This window comes from Hemicordylus capensis, chromosome 1, assembly GCF_027244095.1.
Source record: "Hemicordylus capensis ecotype Gifberg chromosome 1, rHemCap1.1.pri, whole genome shotgun sequence".
NCBI classification, from domain to species: Eukaryota; Metazoa; Chordata; class Lepidosauria; order Squamata; family Cordylidae; genus Hemicordylus; species Hemicordylus capensis.
The window spans coordinates 410,929,524-410,955,480 of record NC_069657.1 but is presented as its reverse complement, the minus strand read 5'-3'; the positions used below and the strand labels follow the sequence as shown (position 1 = coordinate 410,955,480).

At 42.2% G+C, this 25,957-nt stretch overlaps 1 protein-coding gene across 5 annotated transcripts in view; it reads right to left on the bottom strand.

Annotated features, from left to right (window-relative positions):
• Nucleotides 1–218: 218 nt before the first annotated feature.
• Nucleotides 219–25,957, bottom strand: part of TP53BP2 (tumor protein p53 binding protein 2) — a 79,354-nt gene continuing 53,615 nt past the window's right edge. For 4 of the 5 annotated variants that reach the window (XM_053308076.1, XM_053308066.1, XM_053308095.1 and 1 more), the window contains 11 exons: nt 25,787–25,951; nt 25,189–25,426; nt 23,548–23,676; nt 22,514–22,668; nt 21,293–21,788; nt 18,177–18,943; nt 14,475–14,612; nt 13,959–14,092; nt 12,574–12,740; nt 5,715–5,914; nt 219–988 (listed from right to left, as the gene is read on the bottom strand). In XM_053308076.1, coding sequence (XP_053164051.1) covers nt 947–988; nt 5,715–5,914; nt 12,574–12,740; nt 13,959–14,092; nt 14,475–14,612; nt 18,177–18,943; nt 21,293–21,788; nt 22,514–22,668; nt 23,548–23,676; nt 25,189–25,426; nt 25,787–25,951 — 2,631 coding nt within the window. In that variant the 3' untranslated portion in view covers nt 219–946. The remainder of the gene's footprint in view (nt 989–5,714; nt 5,915–12,573; nt 12,741–13,958; nt 14,093–14,474; nt 14,613–18,176; nt 18,944–21,292; nt 21,789–22,513; nt 22,669–23,547; nt 23,677–25,188; nt 25,427–25,786; nt 25,952–25,957) is intronic. The other variant, XM_053308056.1, reaches the window with a different exon arrangement.

Below are 25,957 nucleotides of genomic sequence, written 5' to 3'. Positions count from 1 at the left end.
GATTTTGGCTAAACTGATCTGGCTCATAATTGGGTGTAATGTAATTTATAGAAGCAAGTAACAGGTCAAAGAGTCCATCTTCCACATCTAATGATCAGAGAATGCTGACAAGATCATTGTAAATCTGAGATGTTGGAGATGCCCACATCAGCACACAAGGACAACTCAATGACAGAAACAATGTGTGGCCGCGTATACATCTGACACCAGACAATTGGTATTTCTCAGCAAAAGTTTAATCACAGTTAAGAATAGTTATAACAAAATTTGAGGTATAGTCTACACAAGATTTCTACATTTAATACTCAAATTACAAAAGACAGTAGACAATTAAAAAAAATTCTAAAAACTACATTACCTGTGATATAGCATATATTTCAAATACTTTGGAATCCTAAAATGCTACTGCACTTTAAAGTTATTGCTCAAAGAACTGGTTTTAAAAGGTTCTTTATTGTAAGATGCATTGTGCCACTTCCATTATGTTAAATGCTGCTACTTAAACATTCTGCTATGGAATGTCTTTTTAGTTTGACTGACTTACATTGGCCCTATTTTCTAGAGGAGGGAACGTAAGAAGCTGGATAACTTGGCTGTCTAGAGCATTGATTCAATTCTCTCTTGCTGGTACATCACAAAGGAAAAGGGGAAAAAGCCATCTACAAAAGCAGAGCAGGCAGTGATTGACCTCAGGCTCAGTTTGCCTAAATGGAGCCAAGTCCATTTGTTTGAAAGAAGCATTCCAGGTTGGGGGACATCTGCCACCATTTGTGAATGCGATCTATCCTTCATCTGTTTTCAAAGCATATTCAGCATTGCTTTTGTATCACATTGCAAATGAAAGAAGTCCCAAGGAATTGGTGCAAACACAAGAATGCATTACTTTCTATAAAAAGGACAAACTCATCCTGCAACCGGTACTTCATAAAATTGCTTGCAACTGTTTTCATGCCAAGCTTCTTTGCCTTGGTTTAATCCGTGGGTACAGCTGAGGGGAGGGAGAGAGAGAAGAGTTTTAAATAAGCAAATGAAAGTATGCAAAATTTGTTTAAGAAATCTGTACAAGTAGAAGTCTAAGTGATGCTAGTGCCTACAGTTTAATAATGTCACTTATCTGTAATAAAGCACGTACACTGTGATTGTAATCCCCGCAGAAGCAACAAAAACTAATTTAGTAAATTAAAAAAATTGTAGCTAGGCTCCAGGCAAACATCACATTTCACAGGGGAGCATCAATTGTGACAACAGTAGATATAAATAGCAGAAGCAATATTTCAGAAGATGCAAAAATTATCAAAGCAGAATTGAGTGTGCAGCTTAATTTAGAGAAGTACAACAGGTCAGCCAGGACAAAGAACAACTGAGTAGGGCTGATCTGATCAATGATCTGAGTAGGGTCTCACACAAGTAGCTACAACAAGTACTATTTGATTCTCAATTACTTTGTCAGGCTGACAATAGCAAACAGCGCTTCCAAACTGTTCTGAACAACTGTGACAATCAAACAAGCAAAGCCATTTTTTATTCCAAAAGGCAAGCACTAGGGACAATCCACCAAATGCAGATACAGCCTGCAGTCCCTGGTAAAGCACATGATTTTTAAAATAGGCAATTCAAACTGACTTGAATCACCAAGTGAAAATTAATCAATCTAAATTTATTATTTAGATATGTACTAAACAAAAATGCATACTGTTTGCTAATATATTGCCATAAAAACATTTTGCTTTAAAAATGAACAGAATACTCCTTTTGGTTTGGGTCTGCTCTCTCCTGCCCAGTTCTGCTGCTGCTCCTCAAAAAAAAAAAAATGAGGTTGATAGTACTTACTGGACAAATTAGAGATTACCTTCCATCATGTTCTCCAATAGGGAAGTAAAGTCATAAATATTTATAATTAGGGTGCTGACCGCAAATCGCAGTGATCGGATAATTATTAGGCATAAGAAAGGAATAAAAAAAAATCACCTAGGTCAGGGCTGCTCAACTTTGGCCCTCCTGCAGATGTTGGCCTACAACTCTCAGAATCCCTGGCTATTGGCCACTGTGGCTGGGGATTATGGGAGCTGTAGCCTAAACGCAGCTGGGGGGCCTAAGCTGAGCAGGCCCGAAGATGGATCAGTTGACCACACCTGTAGTGACTGCCAGTCTCCGGTCCCCAGTATCAAGCCTTAATAAAAACACGTGAACTTTTGTGCTGTTTGGCATGTTCCCACATATTTCTTTACAAAGAAATCCGGACTTTCATAAGTGGCTCATAAATTCAGCATTAAGATATGCTTGCATTAAGTTCAAATTTCATTTAAAACTAAATTATTTGTTAAAAAGGAAAAAGTTACAGCTGGAAGGCTACTTTTCCTCATGCTGGGCTTTTGTAGAAAATGCAGACAGTGCCTTGGCTGCTGCAGCCACCTACTTCTGTAATTGCCCAGAGGGATACAAGAGAAACCACAACTTCCTTCCTTGCCCCAACTTCTCCATGGAGCAAAAGAGGGAAGGTTTCCCCCTCTATAAGCAGGATGCCTGGAGAAAGCTGCAGCAGGCAATAACCATGTAGATGCAATAATAGTTTAATCAATAATTTTGAACACATTTTAATATACATCTGTTAAAAATGTTCAACCGTGAAATCAACACAATACTGCGTCTCCTTCTAGTACACCATTGGTGAAGGAATAGTGTTTCCAAGTTACTGGAAGTGTAAGAGCCCTCTCCAATGGTAAGCAGTTTTACAAAGACCTATTCAGACGGTTCCCTTTTCAGGGGCGGGAGGGTGGGTGGTCTGGTCACTTCTCTAGATCTTTCTTTACACAGCAATGGTTTAAAGATGCATGATAAGCCAATTCAAACATAACACATAGCCAAGTTTAAACCTTGGCTTCATATACCATTTCACAGCCTCAGCAGTGTGCATAAGCCTTAGAAGTATTCTATTTCTGGTTGTAGCTAGAAATAAACCAGGATTTTATGCGACTTCTGAACTGACTGATTCAGAGTTCTTGAAAAAAGACATGATCCAAACTAGACTTTTGAATCAGAGATTTGATCATGATTTCAAGAGCTCTGGTTAGAATACGCCAGAATCAGTCCAGTTGGACAGCACAACCAATCCCGGCTGATTTTTAACCACAATCAGATGTAAAACATTTCTGAGGCCTGCATGCCAAGGGAAGGAGGAAGCATGTACTCCTAAGGCTAAGAGTTTACATGAAAAGCCAAGGTTTAATTCTGGCTCTCCATGATGTCTGAACTAACTCAGTCCTTTTCAGCAGGCTTAACATTTACATTCATCAAATGGCACCCAACATTGACATTTCACACTAGGCTAGTTTAATGCCTTGTGGCTCCCTCACAGGAACCAACATTTCTTAGGGTCAAGGCTGAAAATAGCCAAGGCCACTTGTGATCTCACACCTGGGATCCCCTAGTGACCTATGGGAAGGGAAAATGTAGCATAAAGAGAAACTGCAGGAATATGAAATTGAAGGACAACTGCCATTCTCAAGACACAACTGCATGGAAGCTTCTAAAGATTTTGATGCACTTCTAATCCTGCAGTACATACTTCTAGTACTAGAAGGTTCTAGTACTTTCTGACTTCTGTTCCAGGCAGTTTCTATAAGAGGAAAATAAACTGATAGTGCCTGTGTAGCCTGCACAGCCAGGTGTGTTTGTTTTTAATTTACAGTAGAAGAAAACGTCATGCACAATATACAATACTGCACAAACAGCACCAATATTCTATTTAAAATTATATACCTTAGTGTTAACAACAGTCAACAAAGGCCACCTAAGGCAAGTTTTATGGCTAAAAGCATGTTGCTCCCTCCCCCCCCCACACTTCTGAATGTTAAGACCTGGCACTTTCCTTTCACTGCTGAGAAATCTGTCAATAAGATTCCATTTAGGAGCGGGGTGGGGATGGGTGGGCGAGGAGCAGATAGGAATTGATCTGCACACCAGTTTCAGCCCACACACCACAAAGTTGCCAACCCCTGTCTTAGTGGGTAATATGTTATAAGTCATCACTGCTCATTTTTAAATGTCAAAGCTCCTGCTTTGAACAACTTTCCCTGTGTACTTTACCTGTTCTTAATCCATTCCTACAGTACAACATTCTTGCTATCGCGTGGAAGCTGCTGCCCTTCTATGCCCTCAATAGACCACCTTCTACAGCAGCCACCATTTGTTGGGCTGATTCTTCATCTGCAACACTTGCTTCCCTAACCTTGTATTGTCAGAAGTGGCACACAGGATAACCTACAAACCTCAATACCCCTGTCAGTGTGACAAATCACTACCTACAGTGAAAGACATGGCTGAGCAAGTTAGCCGTGGGTTATAAGGGAAAGGACTGAATTAAGGAGGATGCTGGGTGAGAAAGGTGACAAAATTGTCAGGAAGATCCTACACAAACTGTAACTGTATATTCTCTTTGCACAACTATTGGGAACTACTGCTGAAGCAGGATTCCATTAAACTATTGCAGACAATTTCAATGGTTTAAAGATAGTCTGTTCAATGAAGGAGGCATTTTGAGCACAGACAAGCAGTAGGAAGCAATGTTTCTGTCAAATACCACGGCAAGGAGATGAAATTCCAAATATAAAGCTCATTTTGAAGGACCTAAGATTTCATACTTCAAAGCTTTCTTTTGAAAGTGTTCATGTTTCTGAAAGCATGGATTATCTATTTGAGGATGTGGTGCTGCCAAGCATCAAATCTCAATCAGCTGAAACCAAGACAAGTTAAGACTCTGCCAGCACTGAGGATTAATTCCTCAACCAGAGATACTAGACATGTATAAAAAGATTATTAAAGAGAGGAATTATAAACAAAGTGATGCCAAAGTCCATCTGCTACTGTTTACTGTAGTCGGGGGACCCATAATTACCCAAGTAAAAAAGATGTTTACAAAGATTTGCCCCCATTTGTGCATTAATGTCTTGAAAAAACAGGCAAGAAAAAATAATTCAAAAGCATTACTCCCTACGATAAGACTGGTTCTCTTGTACAACACCAGTTCAGAGCTGCTGGAAGAGGTCACTTCATTTTGTTAACAAAAGTGATTAGCAAACATTTGAAGAGAGAACTGTCACAATTCAGCATAGACATAGCCCATGATTTATGCAAAAAAAAAAAAAAATTTAAAAATGCTGCTCGAATACTGCAAGAATGGCTGAGATATTATCCTCCTTGGATATCTTTTATCCAAGGAGAATAGTATCTTCTATTGTATGTATGTATGTGTTTATTTCAGCCCAAGGCCAGCATAAATACAAAAAGAAAAAGAAACAACAACAGCAGTAAATACATAAAACAATACCTTCAGATACCGTATACATGGCTAATTTCGTTCAAATAAAACCGGTTAATCTGAAGTGCACAACCCAGCATCTCGTGCCTCAATCACTTTAAACCGAATCTTGCTTGCTAAGAAGAGAAATTTTGCTACCCTCCTGTAAGCATACTCTGACTTAGCAGTAAGTATCTTCTATTGGGAAAAGAAGTGGTGCACACGTCAACTGGATAAACTATCTGGACCAATCTATATTCTATGTGTCTAGCCATTTTGTGGTGGTAGAGACAGTCTTGCCTTGGAAAACAAGACAAAAGAAACACTAAATGTGAGTGCACTAAAATCACCTCTGCACATAGCTGTTGCCCAAATGCTTCTCTGCGTGCACAATTCGTTGGCTGCTATTTATACCTACCCCAAGTAAGTTACGAGGCACGTATCCTTCCTTGTCACTTAGCTGTGCCCACCACCACTCAATTTCTTCTTCATCTTCCCGGCGAAGTACTGTCATGCAGTCTCCTCCTTTCATGGACAGTTCATCTTCATTCTGAGCTTCATAATCCCAGAGTGCATAGACCACTCCTTTGTTCATTATTCCCATTTTTTCTTGCACTCCTATAAATGGGAGGAAAATTAAAACTGCACTCTTACACCATTATTTATTTATTATTAAAACTTTAATAATACCATTATCCAGTATGAAAACCAGTTTGTCTCATGTAGACTAGTTTTTTTAAAAAAGTTCATCACCTGTGCATACAGAATTTAAAGTGTTTATACCCCACTCCTCTAGTGCACTACTGCTTAGGGTGGCTCACAAAATTAGAGTGTCACTAGAAAAGTTCCAACGAAGGAGGATTATAAATATTAGAGCTGTCTGAACAGCTGTGGGATCAACATGCTGCAAATAAGCAGGTGTGAAAGTCACTACCACCATCTTAGCATCTGGAAAGCATGTGGAAACACTATCTAAAAACATCAGCATTTAACATACCATCTGTAGCTGCAGTACTATTGTTTCAATCGAGTTTAAAATGTGTCCCAACCACAAAAACAACCTAACTGTAGTGATGGAGACATGCCATTTTTTTTTAGTGTTAATTAACTTCATAGCTACTTAAGTGTAGCACAAGGTTACTCCATTCTCATATCTATATTCTAGTTTTCCCCTCAAAGTTCTCCATATGTCCAGCCTGAAGGTGTTTCCTGTAACATCCACCAGAAATTCCTCTCATTTCAGCCACTAAGGGTGAAGAAATTTTCTGTACAGTATGATCAGTAATCTTTTGAGCCTAATCTTTTGAGCAGGCAACAGACATTCACTTCTGAGCTACCAAGCAGACAGTAGCAATCATAAAATTGAGCTTGCTATTTGTGAAGTAACCCAATAACTAAACACAAGACACCACAGTCTGTGTAGATCACCCCCACTGGAAGACTGGGGTGAGTGGAACTAATCTGCCAAGAATTAAAGAAAAGAAACGGAGCATTGGTTTCACTTCCCGTGAAGGCTTCTTCTGGTTGCTGAAGCCAGGGACATCTCATTGGGTTATCCCTCTCAGGAGCTCCAAGGCAGGACAGAATTTGATTAGATAAGAATTAAGTCACGCCTACTGGAGCCCGAGAGAGATATCTCCTCCTCAGTTCTTTTGGGCCGAGAGGCAAAATAGGCTTGCACCCCATAAGGAAGAATGAGCATGAAAAAGAAGGCAGGAACTAAGACCAGGAAAAAGTCCTGGGCCCTATGAACCCCGGTCCTTGATAGAGAGTAGGTCTGAGCACCGTAGCTGGGTGGGCCAAGATGTCCCTGGCTTCAGCAACCAGAAGAAGCCTTCACGGTAAGTGAAACCAACGCTCGGTTGCTGCAAGCCAGGGACATCTCATTGGGACATACCACAGCTGACCAACACGGGCGGGGGTGGTCTAAACTATTATCGAGAAGGACCTGTTGCAGCACCCGTCTCCCAAAGGATGCTCTGGCGGATGCATATTCGTCGATTTTGTAGTGCTTCATGAACGTCAATGAGGAGGCCCATGTGGCAGCCTTGCAGATTTCATCGACAGAGGCGTTAGTGGAGAAGGCCGCTGAGGTTGCTGCCACCCTTGTGGAGTGGGCGACAATTGAGGCTGGTGGTCTGAGGTGTTGGGTTTCGTATGCCATCGAGATGCAAGCTTTTATCCATCTTGCAATGGCAGAAGCCGACACCGCTGACCCCATGGAGCAAGGATGAAAGGAAACAAACATCAAGTCAGAGATTCGGAATGAAGCAGAGTGCTTGATGTACACCTTGAGACAACGCCGCACATCCAACTTGTGCCACCTCTTTTCGGTAGGGTGGGTGGGCCGAGGACAGAAGGATGGAAGGAACATGTCCTGAGAGAGATGGAATGGGGATGCCACCTTTGGTCGTAGCAAGGGGTCAGGGATCAGGCGCACCGCGGCTTCGAGGAAGATGCAGAACTATTTATTGACAGAAAGGGCCCAAAGCTCAGATACCCTCCTGGCTGAGGTAATGGCTACCAGGAAGACCAACTTAAATACAGTGGTCCCTCGACTTATGAAGTTAATCCATTCCGAATGCACGTTCGTAGGTCGAAAATTTCGTAAGTCGAAAAGCGCACCCACGGAGATCTGAAAAAATTCGTAAGTCGAGTAAGCCGCATCTAAAAATTCATAAGTCGAGGAAACCACATCTAAACCGCCAACGGTTTCCGTTCGTAGCTCGAAAAATTCGTAAGCGTGCGGCCATTTTTGTCGTTCGTAAGTCGAAAACATCGGACGTCGAGTAGTTCGTAAGTCGAGGGTCCACTGTATAAGGATCTGAATAGGAATCGTCCGAATTGGTTTGAAGGGTTGTGATTGGAGAGCATGAAGAACTATGTGTAAGTCCCAGGAGGGGAATCTATGAACTGTTGGTGGAGACAGGAGAGAGGCGCTTCTTAAGAAACGAAGAAGATCAGTGTGGGCTTGAGAAATCTGGGAGTCCGTGCCAGACAGCATTGGAATCAAGGATGCCGCCTGTCATTTTAGGGTGTTAGGCCTTTTCCCAGACCATCTTGAAGGACCTGGAGATGTTGAATGGACGCCGAGCCCAGTGGAATGGAGTGGCGAGACATCCAACGCAGGAACATTCTCCATGTGTATTGGTATACTCTCTCAGTCGAGGCTCAGCGAGATACCAGCATAGTGTTCAAAATTGTACTGGGTGTCTTAAGCATATCCGAGGCTTTCGGCTGGAAAAAGTAAAATTTGTTAGCAATTGCCATGAGTCTACGGTTTGAAGCCGGGCAGAGCCATTCCTCTTTCACCGCATTAGAAAAAAGTTCAGGCATAGGCAATAACATATCTTTTGCTTTTGCTCTAGGAAAGACCAAATCTCCCTTAGATGTCTCTGATTCCTGTATGGCCTTTGTTTGGAGACCAATTGTTTTAATAATCTTGGTCATAAGAGGGAAATAGTCCTCCGCCACAAACAGGTGTTGGGATACTGGTGAGGCTCCTCCCCATCCCCATCTGACCATTCTCCCTCCTTATCTGGGGCAGTGTCCGAGTCAGGGTCAGGGCGCTGAAGATCCAGTGAGGGTCCATGGTCAGAGGCCTCAGATGAGTGGGGATCTGGACCAGCGGGAATTGTGATAACCGGAACCGTATGCTTTTTCTTGGCTTTAGCCTTCTTAGGAGTAGGGCTAACCGATGCACTGGAAGAGGATTCAGGACTGGAAGACCTGTGCCTGAATTTACGTTTTGCCTTTTTTGATTTAGGTTTTTTGGGTGGTCTGACCTGAAGGACAGTATCCACTATGGCATTTTTAAACCAGGCCTGCCATTTGGAAGGAATTACTTTGGGGAGAGAGATGGATGGACTCTGGCTGGCAGCCGCTACTAGTGTAACTGGGCCCAGGGATGTAGCAGCTGATTTTGAGCTCTTTCCCGCCCGTTCCTTAGAGGAAGATGAGGAAGGTTGACTGCCCGCATCCCCCACCACCCCACTTGCATTACTTGCAGTTATGTCCAATTGTTGCACCATTTCCGCCATCCTCAGTTGTGCCCGCAAAGAGATGGCCCGTATCTCCTCAGAGGACGGGGGTGGGTAGGTCACCCGATGCCTTCTGAACCGGACCTACTCAAGTTCTTTGTGGGGCTCAGCCCCGGCTTTTCGGCGGGCCGCTGAGCGCATCTCGTGGCCCGAGGGCGGGAGATGCTCGGCGGGCTCCATGGCATGTGGTGAAGGAGACTGCAAAGCGGCCGACGCCCACACTCCTTCAGTAGGGAGCTCAGGCGGTGGATGAGTGGCTGAGAGCGCTGCCTATGGTGCTGCCATTGGGCTCTCGGGCGGCCTGGGAGTGGCTGAAACGTCTACCGGCAGCGCAGCGATCCAGTGTCTGCCCGGAGATCACAGCTGCCACCGGTGGTGCTTGTGGCTCGAGGGGCAGGCCTTGGAAGGGCCGAGAGCGGCCGGGCCCGAAGTTCTGCTGCGAGGTTCTCCAGGGGAACTACGACTGTCCTTCTGCCCCTAACAGACTGCTCCATAAACAGAGGAACGAAAAGAGAGGGATGAGGGGGGAGAGAACAGAGGACAAGGGAAAGACAGGCGAAAAATTTGTATATTTGTTTGTTTGAGGTGAAGAAGGAAAAGAGAGTTAAGTTTGGAGGGGAAAATGGAGGAAATGAGGCAAACGAGAGGCAAAAAGTGCTCAGGGTGCAGGAGAGAAGAAAAGAACTGCCTGGAGCTGCCGAGGACAGAAAGAACTGGGGAGGAGTTATCCCCCTCGGGCTCGGGTAGGCGTGACTTAATTCTTATCCAATCAAATTCTGTCCTGCCTTGGAGCTCCTGAGAGGGATAACCCAATGGAACCCAATGAGATGTCCCTGGCTTGCAGCAACCGAGAAGCACACAATCTCCATCCTCAACTATATGCACCCATTCACTGTTTATCTGCATACTTCATTGAACACAAGGAAGCTTAAGTTGTGGCTGTTGAAAAATGTTGAAACAAGGGCTCATACAATATTTAAGCAAGCAACATAAATAAAATAAAAATAAGAATTCCTAGATGAGATCCATATTTGAGAGAAGAGACAAGCTAACCAACAAGCTTATGATTTCAAACATTTGCAATTCTCTTTTGAATGACAGTAGACAGGTTGAATTAAGAGGTGCTAGAGCACCACATTTTTCAACAGCCACCAACTTCCTTGTGTTCAATGAAGTGTAAGAGTAGAGTGCCAAAGGCAAGGATTGCATACTGCATGGATACATCCGTATAGTCTGAAGTACATGCATCAACAACAACATAGGTGCCTTAGGGAAGGCACTTTTGCAACAGAGAACACTGAGGGGTAAACCACGCTCAGTGATAGAACGCATGCTCTGCCAGTGTCAAGCTTCGAGGTTTTATACTTGGCCTCTCTATTGGAGAAAGACCAAGGCTTTGGAAAGCTGCTGCCAACCAGAGGATTACTGCTCATAATCTGGTCCAGATAAGACCAATGGTCTGGGGTTTAGTCAGAAGCAGATACTCTTATCCAAGGCTCCTGAACATGTGTTCATCAATGATAGCCTAATTAAGGCTCTCCTCCGCCCCATTACTCTGTTCTTTTATCTACCTACAGTTAAGAAATGTCTGCCTATAGCTAAGAAGTGGTTCTTAGCACCATTCTATCTCAATGTGGATTAGGACATCAAAGACAAATTAGCAGAGATTGGACTGTTTTAGTCAACACAAAGTGGCAGCAGATGCAGCCAATTCACAGAATTCAATTCCCGCCCCCCCAATATATTCAATATTTAGAGATGGAAGAGATCACATACTTAAACTCTCCAAGTTCTTCAGCAAGGATTAATTTAAAACCAGTGAGAATTGCTGAATCAGCTTTTAAGTTAAAAAAAACAAAACCCTGTATGTTCTCTGCAGCTAAAAAGACTGAGAGAAATGTCTATTCACTGCTTTACTACTGTTAAATATATGAAGTCTTTAGTTTATATGCAGCTTCTGTCCTGCTATCAGACTGAAGATCTTTCTGGTAAACAGGAAGGGGCATTCACAGATAAGCAAGCTGGCTATCTTCCCTACTTATCTTCAGAATGCTGGAGCATTCCATAGCAGTGTCCTTTAAGTTCCAGGTAGAAACAAGTTCCTGGGTTTCGAAGGACTGAATTCTACCTTGACGGGTCCTTATGCCACTGATTTTATAATGCTGCATGAAGATATAGATGGTGGACCAGGTCACACAACTCTATACATCTCATCAGTGGCAGTTCTAAAATGAGTAGCCCAGGAGGTAAAACCTCCCCTAGGAGTGGGGAAGAATACCTTCAGGAGACAGGTTAAAGAAGGATCTGTATGATTCCACAACACATACCTTGAGCAAACTGGAAAAAGAACTTAACCTCTATCTTTCTCCCCTTTATGAGCATCCGGAACGGTGGGGGGGGGGGGACAGGGACTGCTGCCCCCCCCTTTCCTGGAGTGAGCCAGTTCCCATTGTGTTTAATGGGGCATACTCCCTAGGAGGGGGCGTATTCGATTGCTGGCTTTGCTTCCCCACCCTGAAAAAGTCCTGTGGACACCCTTGCTCCCCTTAAGTAATAAATAACGATGAAGATTGTCTAAAGGTTTGAGTCCCCTTGAAGTAGATTTTAAGGGCTGGTCTCATTCCCACTCTCTAGGGTGAGTGTGTGTGCCAAGGAAGGAGGAGAATAAGACTAATTCCTGTTTGTGCTACTTGTGCTGGAAGCATGAATTGACCTTAGAGACAAAAGAAGGGTCAGGCCTGAGCACTATCATGTACTTGTGGAAACTGCCTGAGTACTAGGTCAGTTGCCAGGCTGCAAAGCCATGTCCATTCACAGCAGAGGCAGAAAAAAGACTGGTCACAGATAAGAAATGGGAGGTGTCTCTTAGCCCAGCTCCAGCTGCCGATTAGGAGGCACTCTCCTTCAAGGATCAGAGAGCACCACTGGCTACAAGCAGAGAGAAGGACTGATAAACTCTACAGGAAAAAGTGAAAGACAGGGAGGAGCAAAGAATGACTGCCAGTAGTTTTTACCATCAACGAGTATGTATATTTAGAAAACTAATTACCAGAGGTCAGAGATTTGGCATGGTTTATCTAGCAAACACTGCAATCTACTACAGCCTGGAAAGAATGAATCCTTATTCAGTGACTCCTAAACACATAATGAGGAAAACCACATCAAAGTGTCTGCTCTATCAGACACCACATAAAAGTGTAACTGCTATTCTAAAGAACAGAATTTTGGGGTACAAACCATAGAGGAACTGGGAACACTGGGTGTAGCCTTCTTCCATTTCTTCACACTTGTCTGCTGCAGTCTGCATGTCACTGTAGGTCATGGCAAACACAGCAGCACCAGATTCCACTAGAAATTTGCACACTTGGACATTATTGCAAGATGCTGCACAATGCAGTGGTGTCCTGCAAAATGCAAACAACAAAAATGAGATGTTCTAGGTATCAGGCATATCCTGACTTGAGGGAAGGAAACTGCAGATTTGTGCATACTACTGTATTTACCGAAACAGAAAATGACTCTAAATTTAAGTCAACCTCTTTTTAAAAATACAAGTGAAATAAGTTTATACCTGAATTTACTCAAAAGGAAGAGGACTCTGAATTTAAGATAAACACTCATCCAATTTCCAATATCAAAGAACTTGGAAGAAACCTAGTCTTGGATTCAGGTAAATATGTTACTAAAACGTGAGAACAAAAGTTATGCCAATTAAACCTTATAGGGAGGGTTCCCGTCACCTTTTACTGATTACAGTTTTCCACAGCTGTGAATGCCCAACATGGACACCCAATTTCATTCCTGCTATAGTAGCCAATTTCAACAGAAGAGCATACTTCCACTATCTTTAATAGGGATGTGCACAGAACCGGGTGGGGGAAGTTCGAAGACAGGGGGAGGGTTGACTTTAAGGGTGGGGGAGAATGCATTTACCCCTCCCTCCTCTTTCCCCCCGCCAGCGCTCTGTTTGCAAAGGCTCTGTCAGGGCAGCAGTGTACCTTCCTGCCGCCCCGTTAGACCCTATATCAGCGGAAGTACCCAACACGCCTGCGTGCATCTGTGCTTGCGAGCACACACGCAAGCATAATGTGTGCGCGCTGATGTGTGCAGGTGCATTGGGTACTTCTGCTGATGTAGTGTCCGACGAGGCAACAAGGCATCAGGGAGGTATGCTGCCGCTCCGACAGATCCTTTGCAAATGAAGCACGGGGAGGGGGGAGCGGAGGAGAGGGAGGAGTAAGTGCATCCTCCCCTGTCCTTAAAGTCAAACCCGCCCTCTGCCTTTGAACCGGCGGAACAGCCGGTCGTTTAAACCCATAAAGGCCTCCGAACCGGTTCTGTGCACATCCCTAATCTGTAAATCCCAACCCGTTTTCTCACATCAAATTGTGGAAGTGCCTGACAAAACAGAAAGACCATTACTAACATTCCAGAATTCCATTCTGCTGTTCAGGCCAGCTTATCCTTCCAAGAAATGGGAAGTTTATAATTCTTCCGTCATGCAGAGAAGCAGCAATGGAAGTGGGAGAGTCACATCTGGATGCCACATTAGCATAAACACCAAGAGGAGCCAAAGGTTTAACGTACACAAGCATTAATTGGAAAATTAAAACCAGTCTTACCATCCATCACTATCTGCAGCATTTACGTTTACACCAAACTGTACCAAGAATTTCACTATCTCTGTGTGACCGGCACATACAGCATTATGGAGTGCAGTGATACCCTCATCATTGGGCAAACTTGGATCTTCAACCTATGGCGCCAAAAACAACAACAAAATCAAGTAGTCCTAAATAAATGCTACTTCCATTAACCCCAATGCCTTCTTATGTCCCCGCCAGTTAGCTGGTATGAGTGAACCTGTACTGGTTTAAGATTTTAGTTAAATCTTTAACTGTTTTGTTTTTCTCATCTTTTTGCTATATTTTAAATTTTGATGTAAACCACCTGGAAATACATATATTACAAGATATATAAATGCAAGAAACAGAGTATACCATCTGAAAGCATTTGAAAAATTGACATTTTCTATGCCATGTTTGTGTATGACTGCATCCAAGAATTTAGGCAGCTGTAGAAGCAATAGTCCCAATTCAAACTTTTATCCCTCAATATAGGGAACATGAAATTTATACCTCATATATTATTCGCTGTACGAGGTCAAATTCTCCCTCAAGAGAGGAATCTAGAAGCAAAGCAAGGGGATTGAACTTTACTCGCATTCCATGGGCAATTCTGTCTGAGCCAACTTTACGCAAGTTTGTCCTCTTTCCCTGGGAGGAAAAAAATACACAGTAGTTTAGCAAAATTTTGCAATGAGAAATCAAGAATATTAAATGAGAGTCATTAGTGCTATCCCTACTGCAAACTATCAATGCTGAAAATCTCACTGTTTGGTCATTCATAATAATGTAGAAGACCCTGGAAACTACACTATTTATCCTAGGGATTATATTCCAGAAGTAACCACTGATAGAAAACAGCCTCCTAGAAGTATTTGTATAGTTTCAGACATAACCTGTCCCAGTTGAGTAATATGGCCATAAGAAGATGCTGGATGGGATAAGGCAAGTCATAAGTGAAGTAAGAGGCAGCAGGGGCTAGAAAGCACAAAGAAGTTTAAGCAGCCAGGTGGGTGAGTGCTCTCTTCTACTGTAGCTTTTTTTAAAAAGGCCAGGTGAAGTGCACACACATATGTGCATGTACACACACACACCCTGAAGGTACATTCAGAGTAACAGAATAGATGGGTAGTCTTGAGAAATTGCGTGGTGCTATACTAGAGAGAGGGCACACTAGTCAACTAGGTACTTGTAGCAATTACTCGTTATTTTCTGAGTGGCTGCACTGATTTCTGTCTTCTTCCAAAACATCAGATGAAGGAAATGCTAGAGGCTAATACTTGGAAGTCAAGCAAGGTCCATGATTTTAATAGAGAAATAAATAAATTATCTCTCTCTCTCTCTCTCTCTCTCTCTCTCTCTCTATATATATATATATATATATATATATATATACTGGACAAAGTTTAAAGTTGTATAATCAATTTCTATTTCCAATATTTATCTTCATTTTTCAAAAGCATCAATATTAAAAATAATTGCTTTAGAGCAGTGGTTTTTAACGTGGGTCCGCCAAATGTTGAACTACAATTCCCAGCATCCCCAGCCACAATTGTAGCTTAATCTTAAGAACCAGTGCTTTAAAGTAATTATAGTTCTTCTGTATTTGACCACTGAAAATAGGTATTCATAGACGTCATTGATTTAGAGTAATGCGGGGGGTGGGGGTGTCAATGTTAGTTAATTTCAAACATTTTACAGCTGCTAGGAATGTATATTTTTTAGTTTAAAAGATTTATAGCCCTCCTTTCAAGCTAAACGTTTCACGAAGTGATATTTCTAAAAATTACTATACACAAATACAGCTCAGGCTCAGAGACAAGTTACAGTCAACCCAAGATTCCTTTCTTTAGTACTTATTTTAAAACTGTGATATCCGCATTTGACTGCAAAGCCCCAAACACACACTTTTCAGAAGCAAATGTTGACATGTCAGGATGGAAAAAAGTAAACACTGACTTTTACTCAAGTCACACCACAAGAAGAAAATAAAATTTCCTCAATTTTTCACAGAACCTACTTTTCTGTAGTTAGACATGTTTAATATTTAAGTAGTACAAACACTAATGTGTTTTATTGTGCTATTAATAGAGGCCACATCAACACAGCAAGTCTGGACTTAAATAATAACAGATGCCAGCATGGCTCAACTGGTATCTCCATGAGTTATTTATATCTGACCCCAAAAGCTCACAGAAGGTTTAACACAGCATGGTAGAAGTTAGGAGGAGGACTGGCAATGTTGCCTCAAAGTGATGGAGAAGTCGAATAGAGTTAAGAGATGATGCAAAGATTTGAGTGCAAGCATATGAGAGAGATGGTTGAAATATGCAACAAAGACATATTGTGAGAGAGGAGGATGCTTAGAGCGGCAGCTGCCTCTGATTGCCACGTGTGACCCATAAACACATTGCAAAACAGTTAATTGTAAAAAGCCTTGACCCACACTGCTTAGCTTCTTCTCTTCGTGTTACTATAGAATCAACCACCCAGAGACAAAAGTTTGGGGCGGTGTACAACTTTGAATAAACAAACACACACTAGGCTTTGGAATCACTTTAAGTGGCACCATGGGAAAATGCTTGATAAACAAGCAGAAGGTTACCGGTTCAAATCCCTGCCGGTACTATATCAGGCAGTAGCGATATAGGAAGATGCTGAAAGATACAGCGATATAAGAAGATGTTGTCTACTGCATAAATCCCTCCTGTATTCTACCAAAAGGAAACCACAGGGCTCTGTGGGTGCCAGGAGTCGAAATCAACTTGACGGCACACTTTACCTTAGGCTTTGGAATGGTGAGGGTTGCAGTATATATAAAACCTTATATCATTTCATTAAGTGCCAATTACATAGATTATGAAGGCTACAACAATCCAACACTGACTTTGTGGGAATACATGTTTTATGCCATATATCCCGACATGGGTGGCAATTTCAAAACTCACTCCCCTCTTTCATTACTCTATGCAATGCCCCCACTCAAGTCCTTACTCTGGCTTTTTGTCCACTTCCAGGTCCTTCCCATCCTTTCTGTTAAGACCTACCATGGTCCACTTTACCTCTCCACTCTCATATTCCAACACATCACCTGCCCATCACCATTACTCTCAGATATCCTGTTCCTTCAAAACAACTAAATCCATTCTCTCTTGATGTCCTTTATGCCTAAAATGTCTCACAGAACGTCTCCATAAAACTGCCCAACTACTTTCCTTGAAATCCCTTCTCAAAGTCCCTCTTTGCCATGAAGCCTTTGGCCCATCTCTCCAGTCTTCATATCCTTTTGTAACCTAAGTATGTGTAAATGAAGTAATTGCTTATGCCTCCTCAGCTTATTCCAGCCTCCCCTTCTCCCTGCAGATTAGAGATTATGAGCCTACTGGGATGGGGAGCTCTCTTCTTATTCTTTGGAAAGTGCCATGTACACAGACGGTGTAACAGCAACATTAACATTATTCTTTAACCCAGAATATGAAAATGATGCAACAAACTGGAATTTACACATCATTTTCTTTGTCCTAATCCAATTGTTTTGGATGCACTTTGTCATTTTATCTTCCCACTGTTTACAGTAGCATACAAAGGAATACCATTAGCCTGACTAATATACACAGAACCCTAAAAACTGTGGCTTATATGTTGCAAAACTCACTGCAAGTAGTCAATTCAAAACCAAGCGATTGCAACTGCAAAAAAGGGCTTTGAGTGAGGAGAACTTCTGACAGGGCAACTACCTTGCATATACAAGCTATGAAGGGGCAAATGCAGAACTTTGCTCTTCAATAGCTGCAACTGCCTACCTATCAGAAGTTCTTGCCTTTACCATCCTCAAGTAACTCGCACTTTTAATAATATGATCCAAAATGTTATTCAGGTTAACAATACATCTGCTTCAAGAGGAAGATGCTACTGAATTACCTTCTACAAAACCTGTAGACCTCCAACTTACCCTTGATCTACAAAACTACAACCTATTGTGCAACAGACACAACCCACTGAGCATAACTGAAGTGTATCCTCTTGTCATTTCAGTTTGAAAAGGGCTTCTATTATTATGACGAATATTCTGCTAGTTGAAAAATAATGCACAGCTCCAACATGTAGCTTTCAACAGAATACATCACCTTGTCTACAGAGAGCAGCTTCTGAAGCTGAAGGGACACAGTGTGCCATATAATGCAGTGCCTAAAATGATTCCAAGCTGTTACTTACAGGGGGTAAAGAAAACTGCCCAGTGACTTCAGGAGGCTGCATACTGAATGAATCTTCTCCCAAACTCTCCGGTTCTCCTGAAGGATATGGAGGTGGTGGATAGGGAGGGTATTCCTCCATGTACATTTCTATGGGCACGTCTAGGCTTGGTTCTTCCATTTCTGCCTGCAAAAGGGAGGCAGTGTCAGATGTCCCCTCAGGAACACTATCTAGCCCTGATGAAGGCACAGATCCAGTGTTCAGATCAGTACTTGGGCTTTCTACTTCCTCAGCAATAGCTGGCTCAGGTGGAGTCGGAACCACTTCTTTAACCACTTCTGTATTTAGATATGGGTTTGGGATTTCTGTTGAATTTTCAGTGACTGCCACTGAGGTTTGCTTTGATGGGTATAATGGGGCAGAGATAGTCTCCATGGCAGCCAGAGTTGTTCTCTGGTACAAGAGCTTCTGAATATTAGGTCCATTAGGACCCTCCGGCTCAGTAATGGAGCTACGTTTCTTCAGTGGCCTTGGCGCATTGGATAACTTCTTCCGAAGGGCCTCCAGATCTGCATCGCTTTGATTTCTGTAAGGATTTGATAAGAAAGGCAACAGCTTGGTTGGACTGAGCGGGCGAGGGATGCGTTCCGTTTCGTTGTTTTCACTGGCTGAAGCTGTGGTTTCAGGATCTGGACTGGCTGGCTTGCCTTGAGTACTTGAATAAATATTCTCCATCTGTTGCTGCTGATTCAGGGGGCCAGCTCCAGCAATAACTGGCTTCCCGTATACTGAGGAACAATTTAGAAAGAAAACATTTAGTAAAGAAAACAAACAAATATGAAACTTGCTAACATTATAAAAATGGAATGTATCAGAACACACACAATTCTTTTTGTGTTGAAGCAGCTAATGGGTGCCTCTGAGTACCAGTTGCAGGTGAGTAATGGCAGGAGAAGGCACGCCCTCAACTCCTGTCTGTGGCTTCCAGCGGCATCTGGTGGGCCACTGTGCGAAACAGGATGCTGAACTAGATGGGCCTTGGGCCTGATCCAGCAGGGCTGTTCTTATGAGTTGGTTGCCCTCTCTCTCACAACTCCCCACACTCCTCTTTAGCCTTGGGAAATGTAACAAAACCATGAGTTCATCCCACCCAGACTTTTATGTTAAAATTTACACTTTCTCCAAATGGTTTTTGGAATAAACAGTGGTTCCTGATGGGTTGTAGACCATAATGGAAGTAGAGGTAAACGAGGGAGCATCAGTTCCTTCAAAGTTTTAACTACATTTATATTTTAACATTGAAACTGAAAGCCAATTTGCCTGTTCAGCACTGCAGTTCCTACATTGGAAAGGTCAACAACATTCCCAGCTGTGTATGTACCCATGTATGTATACAGCTTTGTTAGATTACTGTCACAAAGGATAAATCGCAGCAGTTGCAATCAAAATTAGTGGTCCTCAATATTTATTTATCATTCCATTTTTATACTGCCTTTCATAGAACATCCCAAGGTGGTTTACAAAAGTTAAAATAAAAACCCATAAAAGTCACATTTAAAACCTTAAAATTAGTTAAGCAGTAAAAACCATAACACACCAAAAACACAACCATAGTAAAGACAAACAGAAGAAAGAAAGCTGAGAGCCCCTGGCAGGCCCTAAGGGGTAAAAGCCTGAACAAATAAAAAGGGTCTTTAGTTTTTTTAAAAGCAGCCACAGAGCGGACATTCACTGGGAGCTGAATACATGGTTTAAGAATTACTGGAGTTAAGGAAATGTATCAATTCCTTCTGAAATAGCAGAAATTGAGATCAATTGCAGTGGTGTGCACGGAACCGGTGCCTGCCGCTTCAAGAGAGAGAGAGTGTGTGTGTGTGTGTGTGTGTGGTGTTGTCTTTAAGGATGGGGGAGGGTGTTCTTACCCCTCCCGCCACCGCCACCGCCACCGCCCCCCCCCCGTCAGCACTGTTTTTTAAAAAACTTTCTGGTGGGGCAGCAGCATACCTACATGCTGCCCCAGTGCCTCCTTGGACCGGAAGTGGCTGAAGTGCCCAGCGCACGTGCGCACGCCACTTCCGGTCCCAGGAGGCATGTTGCTGCCCCACCGGACCATTTTTAAAAACAGCGCCGTCAGGGGAAATGCAACAGGAGTGATAAGAGCTCCCTCCCCTGTCCTTAAAGATACCCCCTCCCCACCTTCAAACCGGCCAAACCGCCAGACATTCAAACCGGTTTGGAGGCCCATAAAATGGCTTCTGAACTGGTTCGTGCACATCCCTAATCAACTGCTGCTCCGTAAGTTTGTATAAAAAGGCATTTTATTAAAGAGCGAGAGTGTGTGGTACATGTATGATACAGATACAGGAGACCCTCAAAAATATGCAGCACGCCAGTCATGAACTGAATGCTGTTCTTGTCTTGGACACCATTTACCAGAACAGGAACAATGTGTAGATGTGAAAAACAAACAGGACAGCACTGGGTCAGGGTGGGAATTACCGAGGGCTTGTGCCTGCACTTATCCAAAATGTTCCAGGGTTCCAGAGTAGCAGTAAGACAGCACACATACATATACAGCCTTTTGTCTTTCAATTCTGAGTCTCCACCCCTTTTAAATTTTTTGCCAGCAATGTTTTTCAGGATACCTAGGGTGTTTCTCCAATATGCAGGCCCTACTTTTTATATGTGGGTGGCCCTCTTTCGCTGCCATGGCATGAGGCCAACTACTTTACTTTTACAGGGGAAAATAAACGAAGTGAAAGCAATGCCACTTTATTACTGAAGGAACTACAACATGAAAGCTCTAAAACTTATTCATAATGTAAACAAACTGCTGTCATTCCCATTTCCCAAGAGAAGTGTCTTATTTTCATAGCTGTTTGGGAAATATCCTCCAGAAGAGAATCCACATATGCTTTCAAGTGCAGAGTATAACCACAGCATGTGGGCAAACAGGTGTGATTACAACCAGGCATGTTAAACACATACCAGTTCCTTGAATTCTCACTATTGCTTCTTATCATGTGGAATGTACCTCCCCAACCTCCTCCACATATTTAGAGAATGCAGTTGCTCCTCTTTGGTGAAGCAACACAAGCACAATCATGGCCATGCTTTGGAAAAAAGTTAAACCTCACCCAAATGCTCACCACTTGAGAAGTGTGGCCCTCTGGTTTGCGCCCTTGTCAATGCAGTCTGCACTGCCTGTTGAAAGTTCTTCCCAGGAGTCTGCTGCTTAGTGTACATGCTGTAGATTGAACTCGCGGCCACAGTCTGTGGCTTTCGAAAAGGTGGTGGAGGGGCCTCTTTGGCTGGCTGAGGGGTGAAAGGTCTCACAGCTGCCGCAGGAGGACTCTCTTGCTTGGGCAGAGTCATATCCAGGTTTGGAGGAGGGCCGCTTGGGGACACAGAGATCCTTTGCTGGAGCTGCTGAGGTAAAGACGGTGTCGGCTGGATTGGTGGTTTCTGCTTATTCCCCATGGCTGCAATTGTCAGTGGCAGCTTCTGAACATTAACATCAGACTTGGTGTCTGGCGAGGGCAGCTGACTGGCTTGACCAAAGTAAGGCAAGTTGATCTGTTTTGGTTTGGTGGGAACAGGAGGTGGTACTTTTGCAACGTTTTTAGCACCGGTCTGTAAAGCAAAAGAGTCAAGACAATGAAAACATCAGTAATATTTCTTACACTTGCATATGACTTGTAAGCTTGATACAGTTCCATCCTATCCAAAGTCTAAATACTCTCAGTTATTTCTCAGTACAAGTTACTACATTTGTGCAAGTTACAAATATGTTCATTTGTCACATGAAGATATGACAGATATAATATAGCAGTCCTGTGTTATGACTAGAATGGAGTATGTCATATTTGCTCAACCTTCTTATAAAGATTTATACTCCCCTCCCATCCTGTATCCCTGAAGGCAGTTGGCAACTTCTCCTTCTTATTCACCATGCTAGACATGTGATTTGCCATCATTCCTAGTTTTACAGATGGGGAACTGAGGAGGAGACAGTCACTTGCCAAAGCCACCCACCAAGTCTTTGGCTCCTAATAAAATTAAGTTCCAGGTCTTACATTATGTCCAATAGCTCACATCAGTGAGAATTAGAGACTTAGCACAAAATTATAATTATGGTGCTCATGGCACTGCATGTCTTGTTTTGGCACTTTCATTGCAATGCATACAAAGCAAGGCCAGATCATAACTCAAAAGGCTTCATAATTCAAGATTGTAACTCAAAAGGATAATATATCAAAATGTGTAATAAATCAAAATGTGCTTTTTAATGTGTACATGGCCTAGAGATGTATATATCAGGCAGGAGAAAGAGATGGCACAGCACATTTTCTAAATACCTGGCTATCACGCAGAAGGTCTTCACTACTTTGGTTTTTTCTCAGTGTACCTGTCGTGGGTACTCCAATACCTCCATTTGATTCAACAGAATCAAACATCGAAAAGGGCCGTACTTTCTTCTCTCTTTCTCTGAAAGGAGTGTCTCCATCAGCAGCTAAAAGCAACAAAAAGCTGGATTTAGAACAGCTATTTGAAATGCTTGTGAAAAGTTTAAAAATAGAAAATTCTCTATTCAAAACCTGAGCTCCTAAACTATGTTTCTGAGACAACCCAACCAGAATGTGCTTATCTGATATAGTGAATAGGTAAAACAAAACAAAAATGCAGTCACAATCAAGGGCTGACAAATAGGAATGGGTTCAAGTTGCTATTTCAAAATTATATTATTGAGCAGAAACCAAATTCAAGGTGCTTATTTACAAAATGCAATGAGAATATTTTTATTTACAAATAATCCTCTGATTTAAAGGATCACTGAGTTTTCTAGCTACATGAATGTCATGCAAGGTAATACAGTCTTCTCATAACAGCTGGACAGATGAGAAGGCCACATATTAAGATTAGTCATGCCCACTACCAGGAATAAAGCAGCCAAGTTGGAGCCAACCCTACGTGTGCAGGCTGCACAGTTACAACTTTATAGAGGTTCAAGAATGCTACCAAGCTAGAAAAGGAAGAACAGTGTGAGCAGTAAACCACCAGCAATTTAGGAAATGATGTTCCAGCATGTGTGTCACTGGACTGAAGGCAAGCATCAAAGCCAACTGAGCACATTAGCAAGATCCCAAGGAAGTGGGGTCCCTCTCACTAACCTGGAAAATTTCTTCACTCTCTGGAGAAGAGAAAACCACACCCAACACACCTGGTTAGACTGCTTTAAGAGGACACATCCCAGAGTATAAGGGTTATGAGTATGTACTTACGCATTCACTTATTGTGAATGGTTAAGTATTTTGGAAAAATACTTAAATGTAAACATACACAATATGGTTTATTTTACCTTAGCAGTGAATGAACCTGTTATGGAGTTTACCTTGTCCTTCATTGTTACAACTGGCTTTTGTCATTGAGGAAGTTAGCCCTTGATTGATCAGGTTGTCAGCACTTGACTTACTCCAATCACTGAAAGCCAATGGAGGTTTTGAACCAGCAAGTGCAGTGCCTCGAATAGAGAAAAAAACAAAACAGAGACACAATGGAATCAAACATTTTTGTATTTGTCCTCTTAACAAGACTTTTTTTGGCTACTTAAACAAAATACATGAATTTTAGACTTAATTCCAGTAGCCAATCAAAACAGAAGAATCCTATTTGATGCATATATAATTAGTAAGTTGGGTTGGTTATTACAAATCAATTGAACAGTATAGCATTCATCAGCTTAATTGTTTTCTAAGACTGAAAGGAATGTGGATCATTGGACTAATTCAGACATCACAGTTTACAATCAGGGAAGAAAGACCACACCTTGATCTTTTGAAATATTCATTTCCAGTGTCTGTGAAAATGCAGAGTGAATCACATGAAGCTTCCTTTCTAATAATGGGTACACTCCTGGTCTGTGGGGTTGTACAATTTCTAGGGAAGCAAAGTTGCAGGTACCCAAATACAAGAGTCACATGCAAGAGACAACAGAAACCTGTTTACAAAATGGTAACCACAAGAGGCAGCTTGTTTCAGGATCTGAATTTTGACTGTACTAAATTTTGTCAGCAGCTAGAGCTCTGCTGATGATTGGCAACCATGGCACACTTGAACAAACTTTACACCTCCAATCCTTTAAGTTTCTGGAGTGGTAGCTATGGCCTTTTTATGAAAGTACATTACATCCTTAGATGTCCAGCGTCCTCTTAACAGGAAGTCATCATTCGTTATTCAGATAAGAGTTATAAGCTGTTGAGTCTCTTAAGGTGACCCATATAAATTAATGAGTGAGCAGGAAAGTAAATCAAATCACCAAGCCCAACATTCACAAATTTCACAGGGTTAATCACAGAGCTTTCAGGAAACACTTTACACTGGTTGAAGGAGACTGGGCTACTGGGCAAGAGGTCAAGAGAGGATGTACAATTTGCATTAATGCATTTCATTTCTATACTACAAATAAACTATTTTAAGAGAAATATAAAGAACTCAACAATACAGTCTGAGAACAAGATTTAACAGACAAGATAAGTCTTAACAGTTTGATGTATTAAGGCACACCTATCATAAGTACTACACACAAAATGGAGGTTTTCACGCTATGTTTCCTACCACTGAAAAACTTCCTTCTATTCAAAATGCTCTTGATAAAACTAAGGCTGAAGTCAGCACACATTCTTGCTCACTGATGACAAATTAGGATTCCCTATACAGCAGAAAGAACTAATACATCAATTTGTTATTTCTGTGCAATGACTTTGGACATACATCTTAGAAAATCAGTATGTTGCATTGACTCTCTTACCTAGCTTACTCTTTAATCTGATATGTAGCCTGAAAAATATTCCATTAAAAGTTAGACAGTGCTTCTAGCCAGTCAAACCAATAACAGGAAGCAGAAAGATACATCACAAACCAATGAAATCTAACAAACTACCTCAGACAAACATCCAATGTATCCAACTGAGGTAAACAAAAATCCAACACATTTTGCAGCAGTAAAACTTGGATGGAAAAATTTAATAGTTACCACCAGCAGCTTTTGTTTGTGAAAGAGCCCCAGCTCTCATGTTTGGTAGAGTCTGAGTTTTCAATGGACCATCAGGAGCTTGTAAGGCTGCAGTTGCATCTGGAAAGGCTGGTTTGACTAAAAGTTCATTCCTTGAAGCAATGCGGGGCATAGTGGATGACTGGATGTACGGACCAACAGCTGCCACTCGACTTGGCGTAGATACCACTGGTTGTGGTTGGTTCCCATCAGAAGACACCTAAACAAGATGCATAAAGGAAGGATTAAGTACTGCAGCACCCATTACCACCACCATTATCCCAGTATTTGGGGAAGACACACAGGCGGCTCCTCCTACAGCAAAGATATATTTACAATCCAACTGCAATTCTCAAACACAAAGAAACACCAAAGGGGAAAAAAGCACTCTCCCCTAAATAAAAGATTAAGTAGGTTAATGCTGATGTATTATTTAAAAGACACTCTCATGCTTCAAGAGAAATACCATCACCTAGGGATATGGCAGGATATGCATAGTGTCTCAGTGATTGACCCCAACAAGTTTGTAAAATATGCTTCAGCAACAGAGAAAGATTTTTTGTTTCCTTTTGGCACTCACCGGTACATTCTCCTTCTGCTGCAGCGCAGCCTTCTTCTTCCACAGCCGTTCTCTCAGCTCATTAACACGCTTATCCATAACTGCCACCTCTGAGTTGCGTTTGTTTAGACAGTCCCTCTGTTGCTGCAGCTTGGCATTCTGCTCCTGGTTCAGTTTGTTCCTTAACTAAAT